At 40.5% G+C, this 17968-nt stretch overlaps 1 protein-coding gene across 14 annotated transcripts in view; it reads left to right on the forward strand.

Annotated features, from left to right (window-relative positions):
• Positions 1 to 17968, forward strand: part of SLC38A1 (solute carrier family 38 member 1) — a 77099-nt gene that overhangs the window by 21514 nt on the left and 37617 nt on the right. For 11 of the 14 annotated variants that reach the window (XM_027967425.3, XM_060412702.1, XM_060412701.1 and 8 more), the window contains 2 exons: positions 10662 to 10737; positions 11026 to 11141. The exons of the other annotated variants lie outside the window; for them this stretch is intronic. In XM_027967425.3, the coding sequence (XP_027823226.1) occupies positions 10662 to 10737; positions 11026 to 11141 (192 nt within the window). The remainder of the gene's footprint in view (positions 1 to 10661; positions 10738 to 11025; positions 11142 to 17968) is intronic. 14 annotated transcript variants of the gene reach the window in all.

Below are 17968 nucleotides of genomic sequence, written 5' to 3' on the forward strand. Positions count from 1 at the left end.
TAAGAAAATTAAAAAATTCGGTATACCAATAAGAATGTGGAAGCTCAGAGAAATAAAATAACTTGCTCAAAGGCTCATACAGGTCTGTCAGAAATCTGTCTTTCTACCCTTTTCTGCTGCCTCTGATTAAAATGCTCTGGCATAAATGAACAGGATAGTTCCTACTCTCAGTTTAAACCCGGCTAAACTCTACTAGTGCTGTTTTCTGCTCTGGGTTCCTGGGGTGTTCTGTAGTCACTACTGATTTCCAGTGAACAATGGATGGGACATCCATCAGCTGTTTCACAAGTAGCAAATTTTGGGTTTGTAACAGCTTCATTCCCAAATCAGTGTAAGCCTTGAGGACCTTAAAATGAGAGTCTTTTATAATATTCAGTTCAGGCTCTGAACTTGATCTTTAAGGGTTTTACTACGAAAAAGTATTGTTTTGGATGCGATAACCCCTTGCAATAAGAGAAGGCACCGCTTCTCACTCCTTTGGGTGCCTGCCAAGAGAGCCCACTTGCCTACCAGGCATGGGCTGTATAGCCTTGTAGTTTTTGGAATTTGATTCCACTGTTACAGATGCAGTGTGATGCATTTATTTATCTCCCCTCTTTGGTTGACATGGTTTATGAATCTTGCTTCACTTTTGGCTGTAGACCAATAAAAATTAAAAATAACATATTATAGCATGAAGCCCAAAAGGTAAGTAAACATCAGAAAAGAGCCCCCACCCCCATGATTTCTGTAAAGCTACACCTGAGTACCTCTGACTCTTCTGGTAGCTTTTTCACATTGGTGGGAAGAAGGTAGGCCTGATTATATGAATCTAAGAGAATCCTCTCCCAAAACAGTGAACTTCTAGGTAACGATGCATCTTTGTAAGGAAGCTAGAGAAAATGTTGAAAGCAAATGTTGACCCCTGATTACCTGGCATCCAGCTGATAGCCTTGCCTGGAAACTTCTCCCCCTAGGATACTTTAAGAAGCATTTTTTAAAGTTTAGTTAAAAATAGAGTAGAGCCCTTTGGGTATTAGGACTCCTGCCCTTCTTCCAGTTCAGTTGTTTTATTTCATGCCCTAATTTTTGGAGTTGTAGTCATAGAAATCGTGCCCGACTCTCTTGTGATCCCATGGACTGTAGCCTTCCAGGCTCCACTGTCCATGGAATTCTTCAGACAAGAGTCCTGGAGTGGGTACCCATTCCCTTCTCCAGGGGATCTTCCCTACTCAGGAATGGAACCTGGGTTCTCTGCCTTACAGGAGAGTTCTTTACTGTCTGAGCCAGACAGCAGAAGCCCTGCAGTCATAGAAATCTACCCCTGAAACAGCAAAACCTTTTGAAATGTCCACTGGGCCAGTATTGCTGACATTTTAATGTGCATTTGAAACACCTGGAGAACTTGTTAACCTCCAAATTCTGACTCAGTAGCTCTGGAACTGGGCTTGAAATTCTGACTTCCTGCAAGCTCCCAGGTGATGCCTTTACAACTGGTCCGTGGACCTCATTTTGGGTGAGAAGCTCTAGACACTCCTCAGATGTGATCTTCTGGAGAGGAGGCACCATCTTAACCATCTTTATATCTCTTATACCTTGTTATGATACTATAATGGTGCCTGGTACAGGGCAAACATCTCAAAGCATTTGTTAAATGAAAGTGACAGAGACAGACAGAGAGAGCTGTTAAGTACATGGTTTGGATTTCAACTTGTATTGAATGCTAGCTCTATCCATAGGTCTTGTGTGATCTTGTGCTTTGAGCCTTAGTTCCATCTCTGTACCACAAGCATGAAAATAATACCTGATCTCCTGGGATTGCTCGGGAATATTAAATGCAATGCTGTTTGTAGGTTAAGGACTCAAGCTGTACTATCAGCCAGCTTAAGTTCAAATCCTGGCTCAATGGGTTAGTTATTAGTAATGTAACTTTAGTCAAGTTACTTAATTTCCATAAAACGGAGCTAATTATTATGAAAAGAGATGAGAAAACTCATTTAAAGTACTTGGCACAGGGTCTGGCAAGATGTGGGAAAGTCTCTAACAAAATTACAGACCTCTTTCTTTGGCAAGCACATCTTTCTTCTCCACCCACGGACTAACAAAACTATTTTAGGTTTGGGGTGATTGTTGGTTATCGTAATCCTAAAGTTGTTGAAATAGTCATAGATGAAACTAACTCTATCCAGGCAAATATTCACATATTTTAATATTTATATACTGTTCTTCTCATCTCCATGTATAGTTATTGTTGTTATGACCCAGGAAGATTGTAACAAAATTTGAGAGTCTCTCCTTAAGGTTTTCCTTAATGAGAAACTCTTGCCACTACACACTTGCATCAGCCTTTTTTCTCTTGGTCCCTTATCTTTCAGAGTTGATGAACTACGTTTGGATTGTTGGGAGGAGTCTTGAAAAGTTATCACTTCTTTTCTTCTAATGTCTTTCTGTACCTTTGGGTAGAAGAGGCTATAACTTTTTCTTATATTCAGTTTTCATGTTGGAAAATTCTTCCCTCGCTTTAATCACTTCTGCTTCAACAGAAGTCTGTTTTCTCCTATTTTCTGTCGAGTTTATCCACCGAATAAGGCTTTGTTCACCTCTCATTCTCTTTAAATACCTACTGTTTCTTTAATTCTTTCATGTTTTCCAGTCTCTTTCATACATGCTTTTTCCTCCTTTTCTCTTTCCTTCATATAGAATGTAGTGTTTATAGGGGAGGAGCTAGGAAAGGTTATTTAAGTTCAGCTATTCATCTCTTTTGTGTTATAAATCCTCCAGTGAAACCCTATAATCTAGTAAGAACCTGACTGGTGGAGATTAAAACAGGAAGATTATTTTCCCATTGTACAACCCATCCTTAATTGGATTGTTGTTGTTGGTTTATTTTTGGTTTTAAATAACTGCTCTATATTGCTTGCCTCCTTCACATACCTCAGTATAATGCCTACATCCTTTTTTAAGGCTTTGTCTGTTGAAGGTCAGCATGACAGCCACTGTAGATTTTTGTTTCGTTTTGTTCACAGAACAGTTGCCTACCTAAGAGTTGATCGAATTCTGATTTATGGGTACAGACCAACCCAGCAAAAACTCTTTCTTAACAGTACTCTTATCATCCTGAGACCACATGTCAAAGACACCTTCTCCAATAGCCCATTTTTAAGTCAATAACGAGGTCTTTGCCAGAGGTCAGTGCTTTTTTAACAGGCAATTGCAGTTTTAAAATGGTAAAATAACAGAAACTTGTGATAAGCCGCTGACCTAGTTATTGTAAGCAGACTTTTCCATCACAAAAAAAAGATTGTTTTTGTTGTATGTGTGTGTGTTTAAGTTTGCAGCAATACAAAGCAAAGATTGAAAAACAAAAGAGAAAAAAATGTGGAAACACCATAAAGAAAATACAGAGGCTTTCTTTGAGTACTTCATTCTTACCGAGCAAGATTTCCCTATAGCCTAAGCCAGTCTGGTTCCTCAATAGAAGAGGAACCTTAGATTTATGGAGGGTTCCTCGGAGTTGCTAATGAGAGGGGCAGGTACTTAGAAGGAGTGATACATGACGCCACCACTCTGACTTCGAGATTAGTGCCTATGCCACAGTTGGTGCCACAGAAAAATCGTAAATGGTCAGAGTCAGAAGAATCCGTTCAATTGAGAGTATCCAGCACACACGGAGGATGAGGGTCGTGCACCAGGCAGGAGAACACTGGCTTAGAGGAGGAAGGAGGGTCTCGTGAGGGGAGAGTGCGTTCCTAGTGGTACTGCTTTTCTCCGAATGCCCTGGTCTTATCTCCGTCCTCACCGCCTCTTGGGAAGACCATTTGGAAGAGCAGGGGGAGCTAAGATTCAGTTCAGTTCAGTCGCTCAATCGTGTCCGACCCCATGAATTGCAGCACACCAGGCCTCCCTGTCCATCACCAACTCCCAGAGTTCACTCAAACTCATGACCATCGAGTCGGTGATGCCATCCAGCCATCTCATCCTCTGTCGTCCTCTTCTCCTCCTGCCCCCAATCTCTCCCGGCATCAGAGTCTCTTCCAGTGAGTCAGCTCTTCGCCTGAGGTGGCCAAAGTACTGGGGTTTCAGCTTTAGCATCATTCCTTCCAAAGAAATCCCAGGACTGATCTCCTTTAGGATGGACTGGTTGGATCTCCTTGCAGTCCAAGGGACTCTCAGGAGTCTTCTCCAACACCACAGTTCAAAAGCATCAATTCGTCAGCGCTCAGCTTTCTTCACAGTCCAGCTCTCACATCCATACATGACCACAGGAAAAACTATAGCTGTGACTAGACAGACCTTTGTTGGCAAAGTAATGTCTCTGCTTTTCAATATGCTATCTAGGTTGGTCATAACTTTTCTTCCAAGGAGTAAGCGTCTTTTAATTTCTTGGCTGCAGTCACCATCTGCAGTGATTTTGGAGCCCCAAATAATAAAATCTGACACCGTTTCCCCATCTATTTCCCATGAAGTGATGGGACCGGATGCCATGATCTTCATTTTCTGAATGTTGAGCTTTAAGCCAACTTTTTCACTCTCTTCTTTCACTTTCATCAAGAGGCTTTTGAGTTCCTCTTCACTTTTTGCCATCAGGGTGGTGTCATCTACATATCTGAGGTTATTGATATTTCTCCCGGCAATCTTGATTCCAGCTTGTGCTTCTTCCAGCCCAGCATTTCTCATGATGTACTCTGCATAGAAGTTAACTAAGCAGGGTGACAATATACAGCCTTGACGTACTCCTTTTCCTATTTGAAACCAGTCTGTTGTTCCATGTCCAGTTCTAACGGTTGCTTCCTGACCTGCATATAGGTTTCTCGAGAGGCAGGTCATGTGATCTGGTATTCGCATCTCTTGAAGTATTTTCCACAGTTTATTGTGATCCACACAGGCTTGTGATCCAAGGCTTTGGCATAGTCAATAAAGCAGAAATAGATGTTTTTCTGGAACTCTCTTGCTTTTTCCATGATCCAGTGGATGTTGGCAATTTGATCTCTGGTTCCTCTGCCTTTTCTAAAACCAGCTTGAACATCTGGAAGTTCACAGTTCACGTATTTCTGAAGCCTGGCTTGGAGAATTTTGAGCATTACTTTACTAGCGTGTGAGATGAGTGCAATTGTGTGGTAGTTTGAGCATTGTTTGGCATTGCCTTTCTTTGGGATTGGAATGAACACTGACCTTTTCCAGTCCTGTGGCCACTGCTGAGTTTTCCAAATTTGCTGGCATATTGAGTGCAGCACTTTCACAGCATCATCTTTCAGGATTTGAAATAGCTCAACTGGAATTCCATCACCTCCACTAGCTTTGTTCATACTGATGCTTTCTGAGGCCCACTTGACTTCACATTCCAGGATGCCTGGCTCTAGGTGAGTGATCACACCATCATGATTATCTTGGTCGTGAAGATCTATTTCGTACAGTTCTTCTGTGTATTCTTGCCACCTTTTCTTAATATCTTCTGCTTCTGTTAGGTCCATACCATTTCTGTACTTTATCAAGCCCATCTTTGCATGAAATGTTCCCTTGGTATCTCTGATTTTCTTGAGGAGATCTCCAGTCTTTCCCATTCTGTTGTTTTCCTCTATTTCTTTGCATTGATTGCTGAGGAATTCAGCAGTACCCGGAATTTGCAGGCCAAGCAATTTGTACTGAAAACTTTCAGTAGGAGCGCTAGTAAAGATTTTTGGGAAAACCTATTAAGCTTGGCTGCATAAAGTAGATGGAAAGAGACAGAATTGAGAGGCACTTGAGGCACAATGTGTTTTAATAAGCTTTTCATGGTTACTCATCACAACAGCTCTGCAAGTCCCTTGCATTATTTTCCTCCTGTGGAAGCATTGCAGCAGGGAGCCAGCAGGCATGCAGGGGCTTCATCTTTCTTTGCTCCTGTTGCAGCCTGTGACCCTGTGGAATGCCCCTGCATCCTGGTGCCTTGATCCATTTTTCTCTGTCAGCTTTCTGCCCCAAGTCTGGGGTGCACAGGCAGGCCAGGAGCTTAGACCTGCCATAACAGGAGGCTTATTGGTGTTTGGTTTAGTTGATTTGAAAATGTTGGGGATTTTCCCCTTTATTTAAAAATAATGAAAATTCTCTTTGGAAAGAAAGTCCCTCCACAAGAAAGGCAAACGGGACCTTCTGGATAATGATTTGGCAGACTTAAGTTGGTTGTTAAAATTAATCTGATTACATGCAGTCTTTTATTTAACAGCAGCACTCAATAAGAGTCCATTTCATTTTGGCAAGTCCAGCACCCCCGTTTCCTTGGGCTGCCAGGATGAAAAGGAAGGTTGCTCTCCCTTGTCCCTCTCCAGCCAGATCTGTAAACCTCAGTTCTGTGGAAAGATTTAAAATGTTAAGGGTAAAAGAAGGGCCAGGGTTAGAGTACTGTCAGATGGGTCTCCAGAGAAGTGGCTTTATTATGTCATTCTCTTGCTAATACCCTGCCATGCTGTTTCCCAGACCTCAGCCTTTAAGATTCCTCTGGCTAATCCCACCCAGTAATGGTTTTTCCTTGTCTGGCTTCCTTATCTCATCTCCATTTTGCAAGGTCTGATGTTCCTAGTCTGGTGTTTTGGTCTGTCATTGTCGTTCAGTTGCTATGTTGTCATTAAGTCGTGTCCAACTCTTTGTCACCCATGGACTGCAGCGCACTAGGCTTCCCTGTCCTTTACTGTCAGAGTTGACTCAAACTCACGTCCATTGAGTCAGTGATGCCATCCATCATTCCCCTCCTCTGCCACGCCCTTCTCCTGCCCTCAGTCTTTCCCAGTATCAGGGTCTTTTCCAATGGGTTGGCTCTTTGCATCAGGTAACCAAAGTATTGGAGCTTCAGCTTCAGCATCAGTCCCTCCAATGAACTGGTTTGATCTCCTTGCTGCCCAAGGGACTCTCAAGGGTCTTCTGCAGCACCGCAATTTGAAAGCATCAATTCTTCGTCACTCAGCCTTCTTTATGGTCTCACATCCATACAGGACTACAAGAAATGCTCCTTAAGTGGAACATCACCTCCTGTGTTTCAGGAGACCAAGGTTTTCTTCACTTCCTTTTCATTTCTGACAGTCACTGGAAAGGTCCTAGGCAAATGCAGACGCTGAAGGAAATCACCCACAGATTGTGTTGCTCATACCAGGTGGTGGCCTCAGGGGAAGTTCATAGTTCATATGTTGTCTGCCTTTGGGTTTATCCAGGTGGAAAAAGCAAACCTGAAGAATATGGATTCAAGATGAAAAAGGTAGATAAATAAAACCAACATTGATGATATATATCTTTCATTAAAAAATGGTTTACTATGAAATACAGCTTCATTCAGAAAAGCATCTGAAAATGTAGAGTTCAAAAATACATGCTTCTTTAAAGCAGTCTAGTTCAAGTGTCTTTATATTTATTAGTGAAAAATTTATGGGTTAGTTCTTACTAAAACCAGATGATTAAATGTCCAGAAAAGCCAAAAAGAATTCCTGTTTTACTATTATATGTAGCAGTTTACTTATGGATGGACTTTTCCTTGTCAATAGCACTTCTTTTCTTAATGGGAAATTTTTTAAATTAGAAATTTAGGCCATAAAGTTCTAATGTTAATCCAAATAATATATTTGCTTGTTCTTAGAGCATTCTGATTGCCTCCTTCTGTATGTTTTGTATACACTTGACTCTACTCAGCCTGTCTGAATCTTCCCCAGATTCAGAAAGTGTTCCTTTCATTTTGTGCCTGAAGCTGTACTGATATTTTACATGTGCTCTCATGTAACTGTCCCAGTAACACTGTGAGACAATGCAATAGTGTCATTCCCATTTCACAGGGGTAGCATACTCACGCCCTCAGGACAAGTAAGGACTGAGCTCAAGGTCTGAATCCCTTTAGGCCCTAGCTCTGCCCCTGACCATGGACCATATGCCCCTCCTCATCTATCATAATTTCCTCATCTTAAGTCCATTCTGAAAGAGATCAACCCTGGGATTTCTTTGGAGGGAATGATGCTGAAGCTGAAACTCCAGTACTTTGGCCACCTCATGCGAAGAGTTGACTCACTGGAAAAGACTTTGATGCTGGGAGGGATTGGGGACAGTTGGAGAAGGGGACGACCGAGGATGGGATGGCTGGATGGCATCACGGACTCGATGGATATGAGTCTGAGTGAACTCCGGGAGATGGTGATGGACAGGGAAGCCTGGCGTGCTGTGATTCATGGGGTCGCAAAGAGTCGGACACGACTGAGCGACTGAACTGAACTGAACTGAACTCCTGTGGGCTAGTGTCTACATCACTTATGACACACTCCATGCCTCCCACATTGCCCATATATAAGCAGGTGCTAAAGTAATGTTTCATGGGGAAAGAGTTATTTTCCATTTTTGCAGGGGTGAGAGGAGAGAATTCCTGTGTAATAACTTTGTACTCCAAGAATGTGAGCTTATAAAGAGTCCTGTCTCCAGTATCCTTTTTAAATGCCAGGCTTATAGTATTTTTGACCTTATCTAATGTTCCATTAGAGAAAAATCTATATAAAAGTTAACTTGCATTGCATATAGTGTTTTAATTCTTTGGTATTAAAATTACTCAAAATCTATAGCTCTTTTTGACTTAGAGTTGTCTTTTGTTTCCTCTCAAGATGAGCATCTACTGTTTGCACTGTTTGGTACTAAGTAGCAATATGTGAACCGTGAACTCCCTGCTGTTCCAGCTGGTTTTAGAAAAGGCAGAGGAACCAGAGATCAAATTGCCAGCATCTGCTGGATCATGGAAAAAGCAAGAGAGTTCCAGAAAAACATCTATTTCTGCTTTATTGACTATGCCAAAGCCTTTTGACTGTGTGGATCACAAGAAACTGTGGAAAATTCTGAAAGAGATGGGAATACCAGACCACCTGACCTGCCTCTTGAGAAATCTGTATGCAGGTCAGGAAGCAACAGTTAGAACTGGACATGGAACAACAGACTGGTTCCAAATAGGAAAAGGAGTACGTCAAGGCTGTATCTTGTCATCCTGCTTATTTAACTTATATGCAGAGTACATCATGAGAAACGCTGGACTGGAAGAAACACAAGCTGGAATCAAGATTGCCGGGAGAGATATCAATAACCTCAGATATGTAGATGACACCACCCTTATGGCAGAAAGTGAAGAGGAGCTAAAAAGCCTCTTGATGAAAGTGAAAGAGGAGAGTGAAAAAGTTGGCTTAAAGCTCAACATTCAGAAAACGAAGATCATGGCATCTGGTCCCATCACTTCATGGGAAATAGATGGGAAACAGTTGAAACAGTGTCAGACTTTATTTTTTGGCTCCAAAATCACTGCAGATAGTGACTGCAGCCATGAAATTAAAAGGCGCTTACTCCTTGGAAAGAAAGTTATGACCAACCTAGATAGCATATTAAAAAGCAGAGATATTGCTTTGCCAACAAAGGTCCGTCTAGTCAAGGCTATGGTTTTTCCTGTGGTCATGTATGGATGTGAGAGTTGGACTGTGAAGAAAGCTGAGCACTGAAGAATTGATGCTTTTAAACTGTGTTGTTGGAGAAGACTCTTGAGAGTACCTTGGACTGCAAGGAGATCCAACCAGTCCATCCTAAAAGGGTGTTAGTTGGAAGGACTGATGTTGAAGCTGAAATTCCAATACTTTGGCCACCTCATGCAAAGAGTTGACTCATTGGAAGAGACTCTGATGCTGGGAGGGATTGGGGGCAGGAGGAGAAGGAGACGACAGAGGATGAGATGGCTGAATGGCATCACCAACTTGATGGTCATGAGTTTGAGTGAACTCTGGGAGTTGGTGATGGACAGGAGGCTTGGTGTTCTGCGATTCATGGGGTTGTAAAGAGTCGGACATGACTGAGCGACTGAACTGAACTGAGAGTGAGGGATGTAAAAGGGAATGAGGCAAAGTATCTGCCCTTGGAGCACTTTTAGTTTATTAGGTAAAACAAGAATGTGAGCAACTAATCCTGACAAAAATTAAAAGTAGCTGTGAAATTAAAAGACGCTTGCTCCTTGGAAGAAAATCTATGACAAATCTAGACAGCATATTAAAAAGCAGAGACATCACTTTACTAAGACCTTAATGTCAAAGCTATGGTTTTTCCAGTAGTCATATACGGATGTGAAAGTTGGACCATAAAGAAGGCTGAGCACTGAAGAATTGATGCTTCTGAATTGTAGTGCTGGAAAAGACTCTTGAGTGTCCCTTGGGCAGCAAAGAGATCAAGCCAGTTAATCCTAAAGGAAATCAAGCCCGAATATTCATTGGAAGGACTGATGCTGAAGCTGAAGCTCTAATACTTTGGCCACCACCTGATGTGAAGAGCTGACTTATTGGAAAAGACTCTGATGCTGGGAAAGATTGAGGGCAGGAGGAGAAGGGAACAACAGAGGATGAAATGGTTAGATGGCATCACCAACTCAATGGGTATGAGTTTGAGCAAACTCCAGGAGATAGTGAAGGACAGGGAAGCCTAGTAGGGTCACAAAGAATGGGACACAACTTAGCAACTGAACAACAAGGACAGTCCTGACCAAAAAAAAAAAAAACAAAAACAAGTCAGTGAGAGCAGCTGGATAGGACTATAAACTCTTAGATAACTGATTGATAATTTTTCATGCATGATGTTTTGGTAAATAATAAATCATTCAGTCATGATGTTAAGCTCCAAGTCATCATAATGAGATTAAATCATTATGCTTCTCTTTACAGCAAGTTTATTTCTGATCGTGAAAGCAGAAGAAGTCTCACCAACAGCCACTTGGAAAAAAAGAAATGTGATGACTATGTAAGTGTCATTTTAATAAAGTTTGCTTATTTCTTAAATTACAATAATTGCAACAGATGTTTTTAATTCATCCAGCATAGTACCAAAAGCGTAGCTATTTACTCACCAAGACATTCCTCGGGGCCTGTGTATTCTGTCCTGAAACCCATCTGAAAAAATAACTAGATCATGACGAAAGAATTCCTCGAGTTTCATTTCCCTGTTGGTTCCTGATAGTGCTTTAAAGGCTTTGGAGTGATGATCTTTCTGGAGGACTGTTTTGTTTAGTGTGACTGTGTCTCTGTTCAGATTCCAGGAACAACCTCCTTGGGCATGTCTGTTTTTAACCTAAGCAATGCCATTATGGGCAGTGGGATTTTAGGACTCGCCTTCGCCCTGGCAAACACTGGAATCCTGCTTTTTCTGTGAGTGTTGACACAGCCATACTTTCCATTTGTGTGTTTCTGTTCATACCCAGAAGACATTGGAAATATTTTTAAATGGTTCTTATTTCTTTTTATGTTTTACTAGCTTGACTAAGTTATAGTGCATACTTTTGTATTGTTTGTTTGAATGGTTTTTTTCGAAGAAGCACCTAACATTTGTACAGCTAAGAAAATAGAAAATCGTTTTATTAATCAAAACTACAAAAATAAGTACTTGTAAAGAGGATAAGAGATTTGAAAATAGCACTTGTATTTTTGGACACTTGACTTGTCACTTTAAATCTCAGCTAAATGGTGAAAATACTAAGAGGTGTTTAATCCATCCAGTCACCACTTTGGTATTTGAACTGCTGTGGGACATAAACTATATCCAAAGGTAACTGCAAATTTGTTTGAAAGAAATATTCAAGAAGTACAGAAGTTTTCAGTGGTTTAAAGATGAGAAAATAGGGTGTACTTTACCCCTGAGTTCAGTGAAAAGAAAATGGACAGTTTTCTTTCACAATAAATTCATCTCAAACTGTTGAAGAAGACTTTCTGCAAATGTACAGAGGGCTTAATTTCAGTTGGAATGAGATGGCAGATTATAGAAATCATTGTTTTTGCCAGGAAAATTCCTACCCAATCTCATTCCCCTCTCAAACCTCAAAGGAGTATCAGTGGTGCTTTGCCTGCTGAGGCTAGTACAAAATGCCCTTCTCCTGGGATCTTGTGTTTTTGCCCTTGACAACACTTTCCCTCTTCATTGGGTTTGCCCAATAGTCCTCATTGTTGTATCCATCATTTCTTTGGAAGCATTTCTGGAAAGACTACTAACCCTGCAGATTGTGTTTATTTCTTTAGAAAGACTTAGAAACCTGATAGAAGTACATTGCTACCCATCCCACTACTCAGGCATCAGAAATGCCTACCCAGGCTGTGCTATAGGGATTAATATTCTTACTTTTGTGTGTAAACCCATTAGAGGTGTCCTTCCTAGAATCAGAGCAACTCTGTGTAGGACAGTGAATCTAATATGTTGCCTTCCTTTTTGTCAGCCTAATTCAGGAAACCCTCTTCTCTTTATTGCCCAGACTGAATCCTTCTGGGTGGTCTTTCTGTGTATGTATATCTTGAGCCAAGTGCCAGGTTTTAAAATGACAGAAGGTGAACAAAATATTTCTATGGTGATATATATTTTTGGTATATGTGAAACTCTGACCCTGTGACGATACCATAGATGGAGTTTGAGTAGCTGCACTTGTGATTTTCAGTGCATTGACATGAAACCCCTGACTGCTAGTCTCTCTTTTTAAATGGTTATGTAGTCCAGCAAGTAACTTAGCTACTGTGAGCTGGAATTCCCTATGCTTTGAAGCAAGAAAATTGCACTAGAAAAAAAATCTCACAACTCTATTTACCTCCAGAACCTTATAGTTCTGTGACAATTTTCAGTTGTTCCAAAGCTGGAAGGAAGTTTGGTTCAAATGTAAGTGTTTTACATTGATTTCTTTCTTTTTAGCTATTATAATATACAAAGTGTCAATTCTTTAATGAGGATAATGAGAAAATTCTTGTGGCTTCTACTCTATGCCAGGAACTGCTCAGAGTGTTTTATGCTGAGTCCTGACAAGCCTTTGAGGCAGGTGTTACTGTCAGTTCCCAGTTTCACAGATAAGGGAGCTGAGGCTTAGAGAGGAGACTTCAGCTCTGGAATCTCTCTTTGTCACCATCCTGGTAATTCCCTCCTCCTTTCTTCTCTGCTAGATCCTTTGTTCCCTGTATTTTCATTTCTTGCTGTTTCTGGATTTACTTCCTTGCGTTTGCTGCTGAGAAAGGGTAAATAGAAAGAAAATTTCTGAGACCTTCATATCTGAAAAATATTTTTATTCTGCCTTCATCATTGATTGCCTAGATATAAACGCTATCTAGTTTGGCTAGATATAAACTCTCTATTGGCAGCCATTTTCCTTCATAATTTGGAAAGCGTTGCTTCATTCCTTCCTAGTTTTTTTTTTTCTGTTATGAAGTCAAAATGCTCCTGATTCCAGATCTTTTATATATAGCCAGGGTTTTTGTTTTTATTTTGTCTCTCCTGGAAACTTGACAGATCTCTTTGTTCCTAACGTTCTGCAGTTTCACAGTGATGTGTCTTGCTGTGCATCTCTTTTCATCCATTGTCTCAGGCAACTGGTACAGCTTTTCATTTAGAAATTTATGGTCTTCAGTTCTGGAACATCTTCTTACATTGTTGTCTTGATGAATTTCTTCCTGCTCTTTCTCTTTTTCTCTCTTTCTAAAACTGTTACCAAGATTTTAGACCTTCTGAACTAGCCCTCTAACTTTTTATTCTTTTCTTTATTTAATTTGTATACTTTGTCACTGTACTTTCTGGGATATGCCATCAAGTTTTTCTCCAACTCTTTACTGAATGTTTTATTTCTTCTTCTTTTTTATTTACAGGAGGTTTTAAACATTCTTTGAATGTTCCTTTTTTTATATTATTTTTTTTCTGTTTTATGATTTCATTGTTTTCCCTGAGGATTCTAGTGATCATTTTTCTCTATTATGGAAAATTTCAAACACCAAGTACAGAATCGAAAAGCTCCCCTTATTCCCTTTATCTCATGACCTTTTAGTTTAGTCAGCCCCTTTCCCAGGTTGTCTTGAAGCAAATCCAAGCCATCATTTCATTCAAAAATATTTCAGTGTATTTCACTAATATATGGCTGTAAAACATAACCATAATATGTCATACCCAAAAAATTAACCACAGTTCCTTAATATCATCAAATATTGAAACAATATTTAAATTGCTCTGATTATCTCATTTTAAAAAAACAATTGGATTGTTCACATCAATACTCAAATAAGGTCCATATAGCACAAGTGTTTGGTATGTGGTTTAAGTCTCTGAGTCTGTAGGCCCCCCATTCTCTTCTATTCTCTTCTGTGCAATTTATTTGTTGAAGAAGCTAGGGCATTGGTCCTATAGAATTTCTATAATCTGAGTTCTGCTGACTGTACTCTTGTGATGCAAGCTGACTTTTCTGTTTTGGACTCTTTTCATTTTAGAATCTTGCCTTAGATGTCAGGTTGTCCCTCTCTATCTGCTGTATTCAAGAATTGCCAGGGGGTGGGGGGAGAACGAGGCTAATTGAGATGTGGTATACATGAGTGGAGCTTGCTGGAAATAGTTTAACTAAAGATGCTGTCAGTAGCCCTTTTCTTGGGGAACCAGCCATGTCAGTTTCTCCTTGGCTGTTCGCATCACCCACTGATCTTCCTGTAAGGCCTGGGCATTGCTGCCGTCTTTCTGGGGACCAAGTAGAGGGAAATGGCTTGGGGGAGTACATCTGTGCATGTGTGCCCCCAATCCTGGTTTTCATTGCAGTACCCCTCCCCCACAAGTTGTACTGGGTCTCTCACTTGGAGACTTACAGTTTATACGTTTCAGAGAATATATTTATGTATCTTTTGCCTAGATGGGAGAGGAGCGGTCAGCTCAATTTACAGAGTAGATACCTGATCTGAGGAATCTAGCTATTTCTTGAAGTTTGACAGATCCTCTTTATTCTAGCTCATCGTGTCCATTGTTGCCCACTTCCAGTAATGCCCCCAGGCCCTTTGGGAATTCTCTGGTGTAAACTGGTTTGGCTTTCTCCACTGCAAATTTAAGTTTCAGATCTGTCTGCTTTCCAGCTTCTGAAACTTTGTAATTGTCTCTTTTCTCGTATTCTTACTATCCTAGGAGTTTTGTGCCTTAAAAAAAAAAATCCCTTTACAGGTTTATTGGAGCAGGGGAAGCAGGGGTAAATTCCAGCGTTCCATCAACCATTCCCAAAATGTGGTTGATTTTTAGTTACACTGGTTCAGGGATAAGCCTCGTCTTATGACTCTTCAGTTTCTGATTGAGGCGAAGACTTAGATAAAGGTGATTTTTATAGTTGTAGGAAGATCTCCTCTGGATAAAACCATCATAGGTTGTTTGGTTCTTTGTAAGATCCATGAATAGCCAGCACCACACACCAAATCTTCAGGGTAAAGCTCATGAAGGTAGTTGTATAGAGACCCAAACTTACAAGTTTTTCACGGAAAGCAGAACTTTCCTACCTCAGAACAAGGGTTCACTCTGTGTTGTAAACCAGCTGCTCCCACAGCTGCTCAAAGCCAAGAAGCAGTTGGCAGGATGAAGATAATTCATGTGGTACAGGGCCCTGTTCCAGACTCTTATTGGCTAACACCGAGAAGGAGTCGAAGCCTGCCCAGTCTTCTTTAGAAAAGCAGCTGGGAAGGCTCCTCTGTGTCTCACTGAGGCCGGACTCTTCACTGGGGTCATCTGGAAACTTGCTGGGGTGATTGCTTTTCCTTGGATGAGATTGGGGCTTATTTGGGGGACCTGACTATAATGGCTATCATTCATGTTTAAAGCACATCTGATTCAGTTAGATTCAGTAAATTCTGCCCTATTATAAGAATACTGTGAGGATTTGTGTTATCCAAAGCCTTTCTGAGGCTTTATATTGGCATCTTAAGAAACAGGAAATATGGTCATGGGGAATCTCTGCTTACAGTTGTTCTGAATGTATATGTTCTTTGTTAAAAAATAATAATAATAATAATGGGGCTGTTCCCTGAAGCAGCAATTTGGCGATGTGCTGAGTGTTAGATGCTCAGTTGTATCCAGCTTTTTGCAACTCTGTGGACTGTAGCCTCTGTCTGTGGAATTCTCCTGGCAAGAATACTGGAGTCATTGCCATTCCCTTCTCCAGGGAATCTTCCCTACTCAGGGATTGAACCCAGAACTCCCACATTGCAGGCAGAATCTTTACCATCTGAGCCACCAAGGAGCCCGTGAAAGTAAGGGTGAGATGCTCCTATCGAATCAAGTTTTCCTAAGAGTGGGGTCCAAGGGAAAGGCAGTGGATACTGAAGAAATCTCTCTGCACTGTATCCTCCTCCTCTCTTGCTAATCTCTTTGCACAGCTTCCCCATAACTTCATTATAGCAAAAGTTGGATTAAAAGTAAATATTAGCATGGAAGAATGATGGCTTTTGTTTTGTTTGTTATTTCGCATTACCATCTCCCAAAACAGGAAAGTTGCATTTTCTGAAGATTTCTATTAAAGGCCTACATTTTATAGAAAATTAATCTCTGAAGAGCATGTCATCTCACTGTGCCAGGTGAATGAGAGGTTAATTACACTATATAGAAGCTGATAAAGTAATAAATGCTTTATATTTTTCCTTAACTTCTTAGCATGTATTATTATTTTAATCATGTAACCTTTAAGTTTAAAGCCATGAAAAAGAAGAATGTAATTCATGATATTCCTAGGAGCTCAAAGAGATATCACAGTTTATTGTAAACACTGAGTTTGTAAACTGTCTGTTCAAAATGATCATTGTGAAATAACATTATAATCTTCGTGGAATAATGATTTAAATTTTATTTTGGCTGATCATTACTCCTGCCTATTTTTGGTGTTTTCCATTTTCTGTCTCACTTAGGTAGTGGTGATGAGAATAAAAAGGATAATGTCTAAAAGCACACTTTAAAAAATGACATGCAAGAAAACATGTATTAATTAGTAACGACCCCATCAAGCTCCTTTAAGAAACTAATGAGTGTGAGTATAGACAGGCAGGGTGGATAGAGAGAGGGAGATGGAGAGATAACCAGGAGTGCCTGGTACATAGTAACACTATGTCCTAAGCATTTGCTAAACTATTAACTAGGTAGCTACTAAATAGTAGGTAACATTTGTTGAACAGTAACTATATATGCCATATTATCTCATCTAATCCCCATAGCAACACTATGAAGCAAATATTACCCCCATTTTAATGATGAAGTAACTGATGTTTAATTACACCTTAGAAAGTAGGGGAGCCAGAGTTGCATTCAGGATCTCTTGACTCTAGAACCTGAGTGACCTGAAACACTATGCTGCCTTTTAGTGATGCCTTCAGAAGCCAAACTTACATTGTTAATGTACTTCTTGAGACAAATCTTATTCTTATCAATGGGTATTTGCAAGTTAATCCCTTAACTCTTCAAAATCACCTTGTAAAATCAGTCAGTACCCTTGAACCACTTTACTGCTGTTCCACCAAGAACCATCACCCACCTTTTTTGTAATGAAAATAGATAGGAATACCAAGGATACCAAATTGTGTGTTGGGGGTGGTCAAGTTGCTGGTCGCAGCAAGTATAATACATGCCTCATGTGTTCAGTCACCTAGTCATATCTGACTGTTTGTGACCCCATGGACTGTAGGCTGCCAGGCTCCTCTGTCCATGGGATTTCCCAGGCAAGGTATTCTTGCCTGGGAGTGGGTTACCATTTCCTCCTCCTGGGGATTTTCCCAGTCCTAAGCTGGGTCTCCTGTGGCTCTGCACTGGATTCTTTACCACTTGAGCCACCTGGGACACCCTAGACAAGCCTCCAGTATGTTGTAAAACCAGTAGGCTTTGTGAACTGCTTCATATTTGTCTTTACCTGTGCTTGCCTTTGCCTCATGCGCTAGTTAAGATTGCTCACTGCCCTTGAACCTAATTCCTTCCAGGACTTTAACTAAACTTTTTGTAATTAAGAACTGAAAACCAAGAAATAGCAAAGTCAAAAAACATCAAGTTCATTATTAGGGAATTGGTTAAATAACCATACTAGTTCCATGAAATGGAATATTAGACTACTATTTAAAAGAGTGAAATAGACTTATATGTCCTGGTATGGAAAAATTTTCCAGGGATGTTATTATGTAGAAGCAAACTGAATATTTGGTGGAAGTGAGCATGGGGATAGATTGCGTATATGTACGTT

Source organism: Ovis aries, chromosome 3, assembly GCF_016772045.2.
Source record: "Ovis aries strain OAR_USU_Benz2616 breed Rambouillet chromosome 3, ARS-UI_Ramb_v3.0, whole genome shotgun sequence".
Taxonomy (NCBI): Eukaryota; Metazoa; Chordata; class Mammalia; order Artiodactyla; family Bovidae; genus Ovis; species Ovis aries.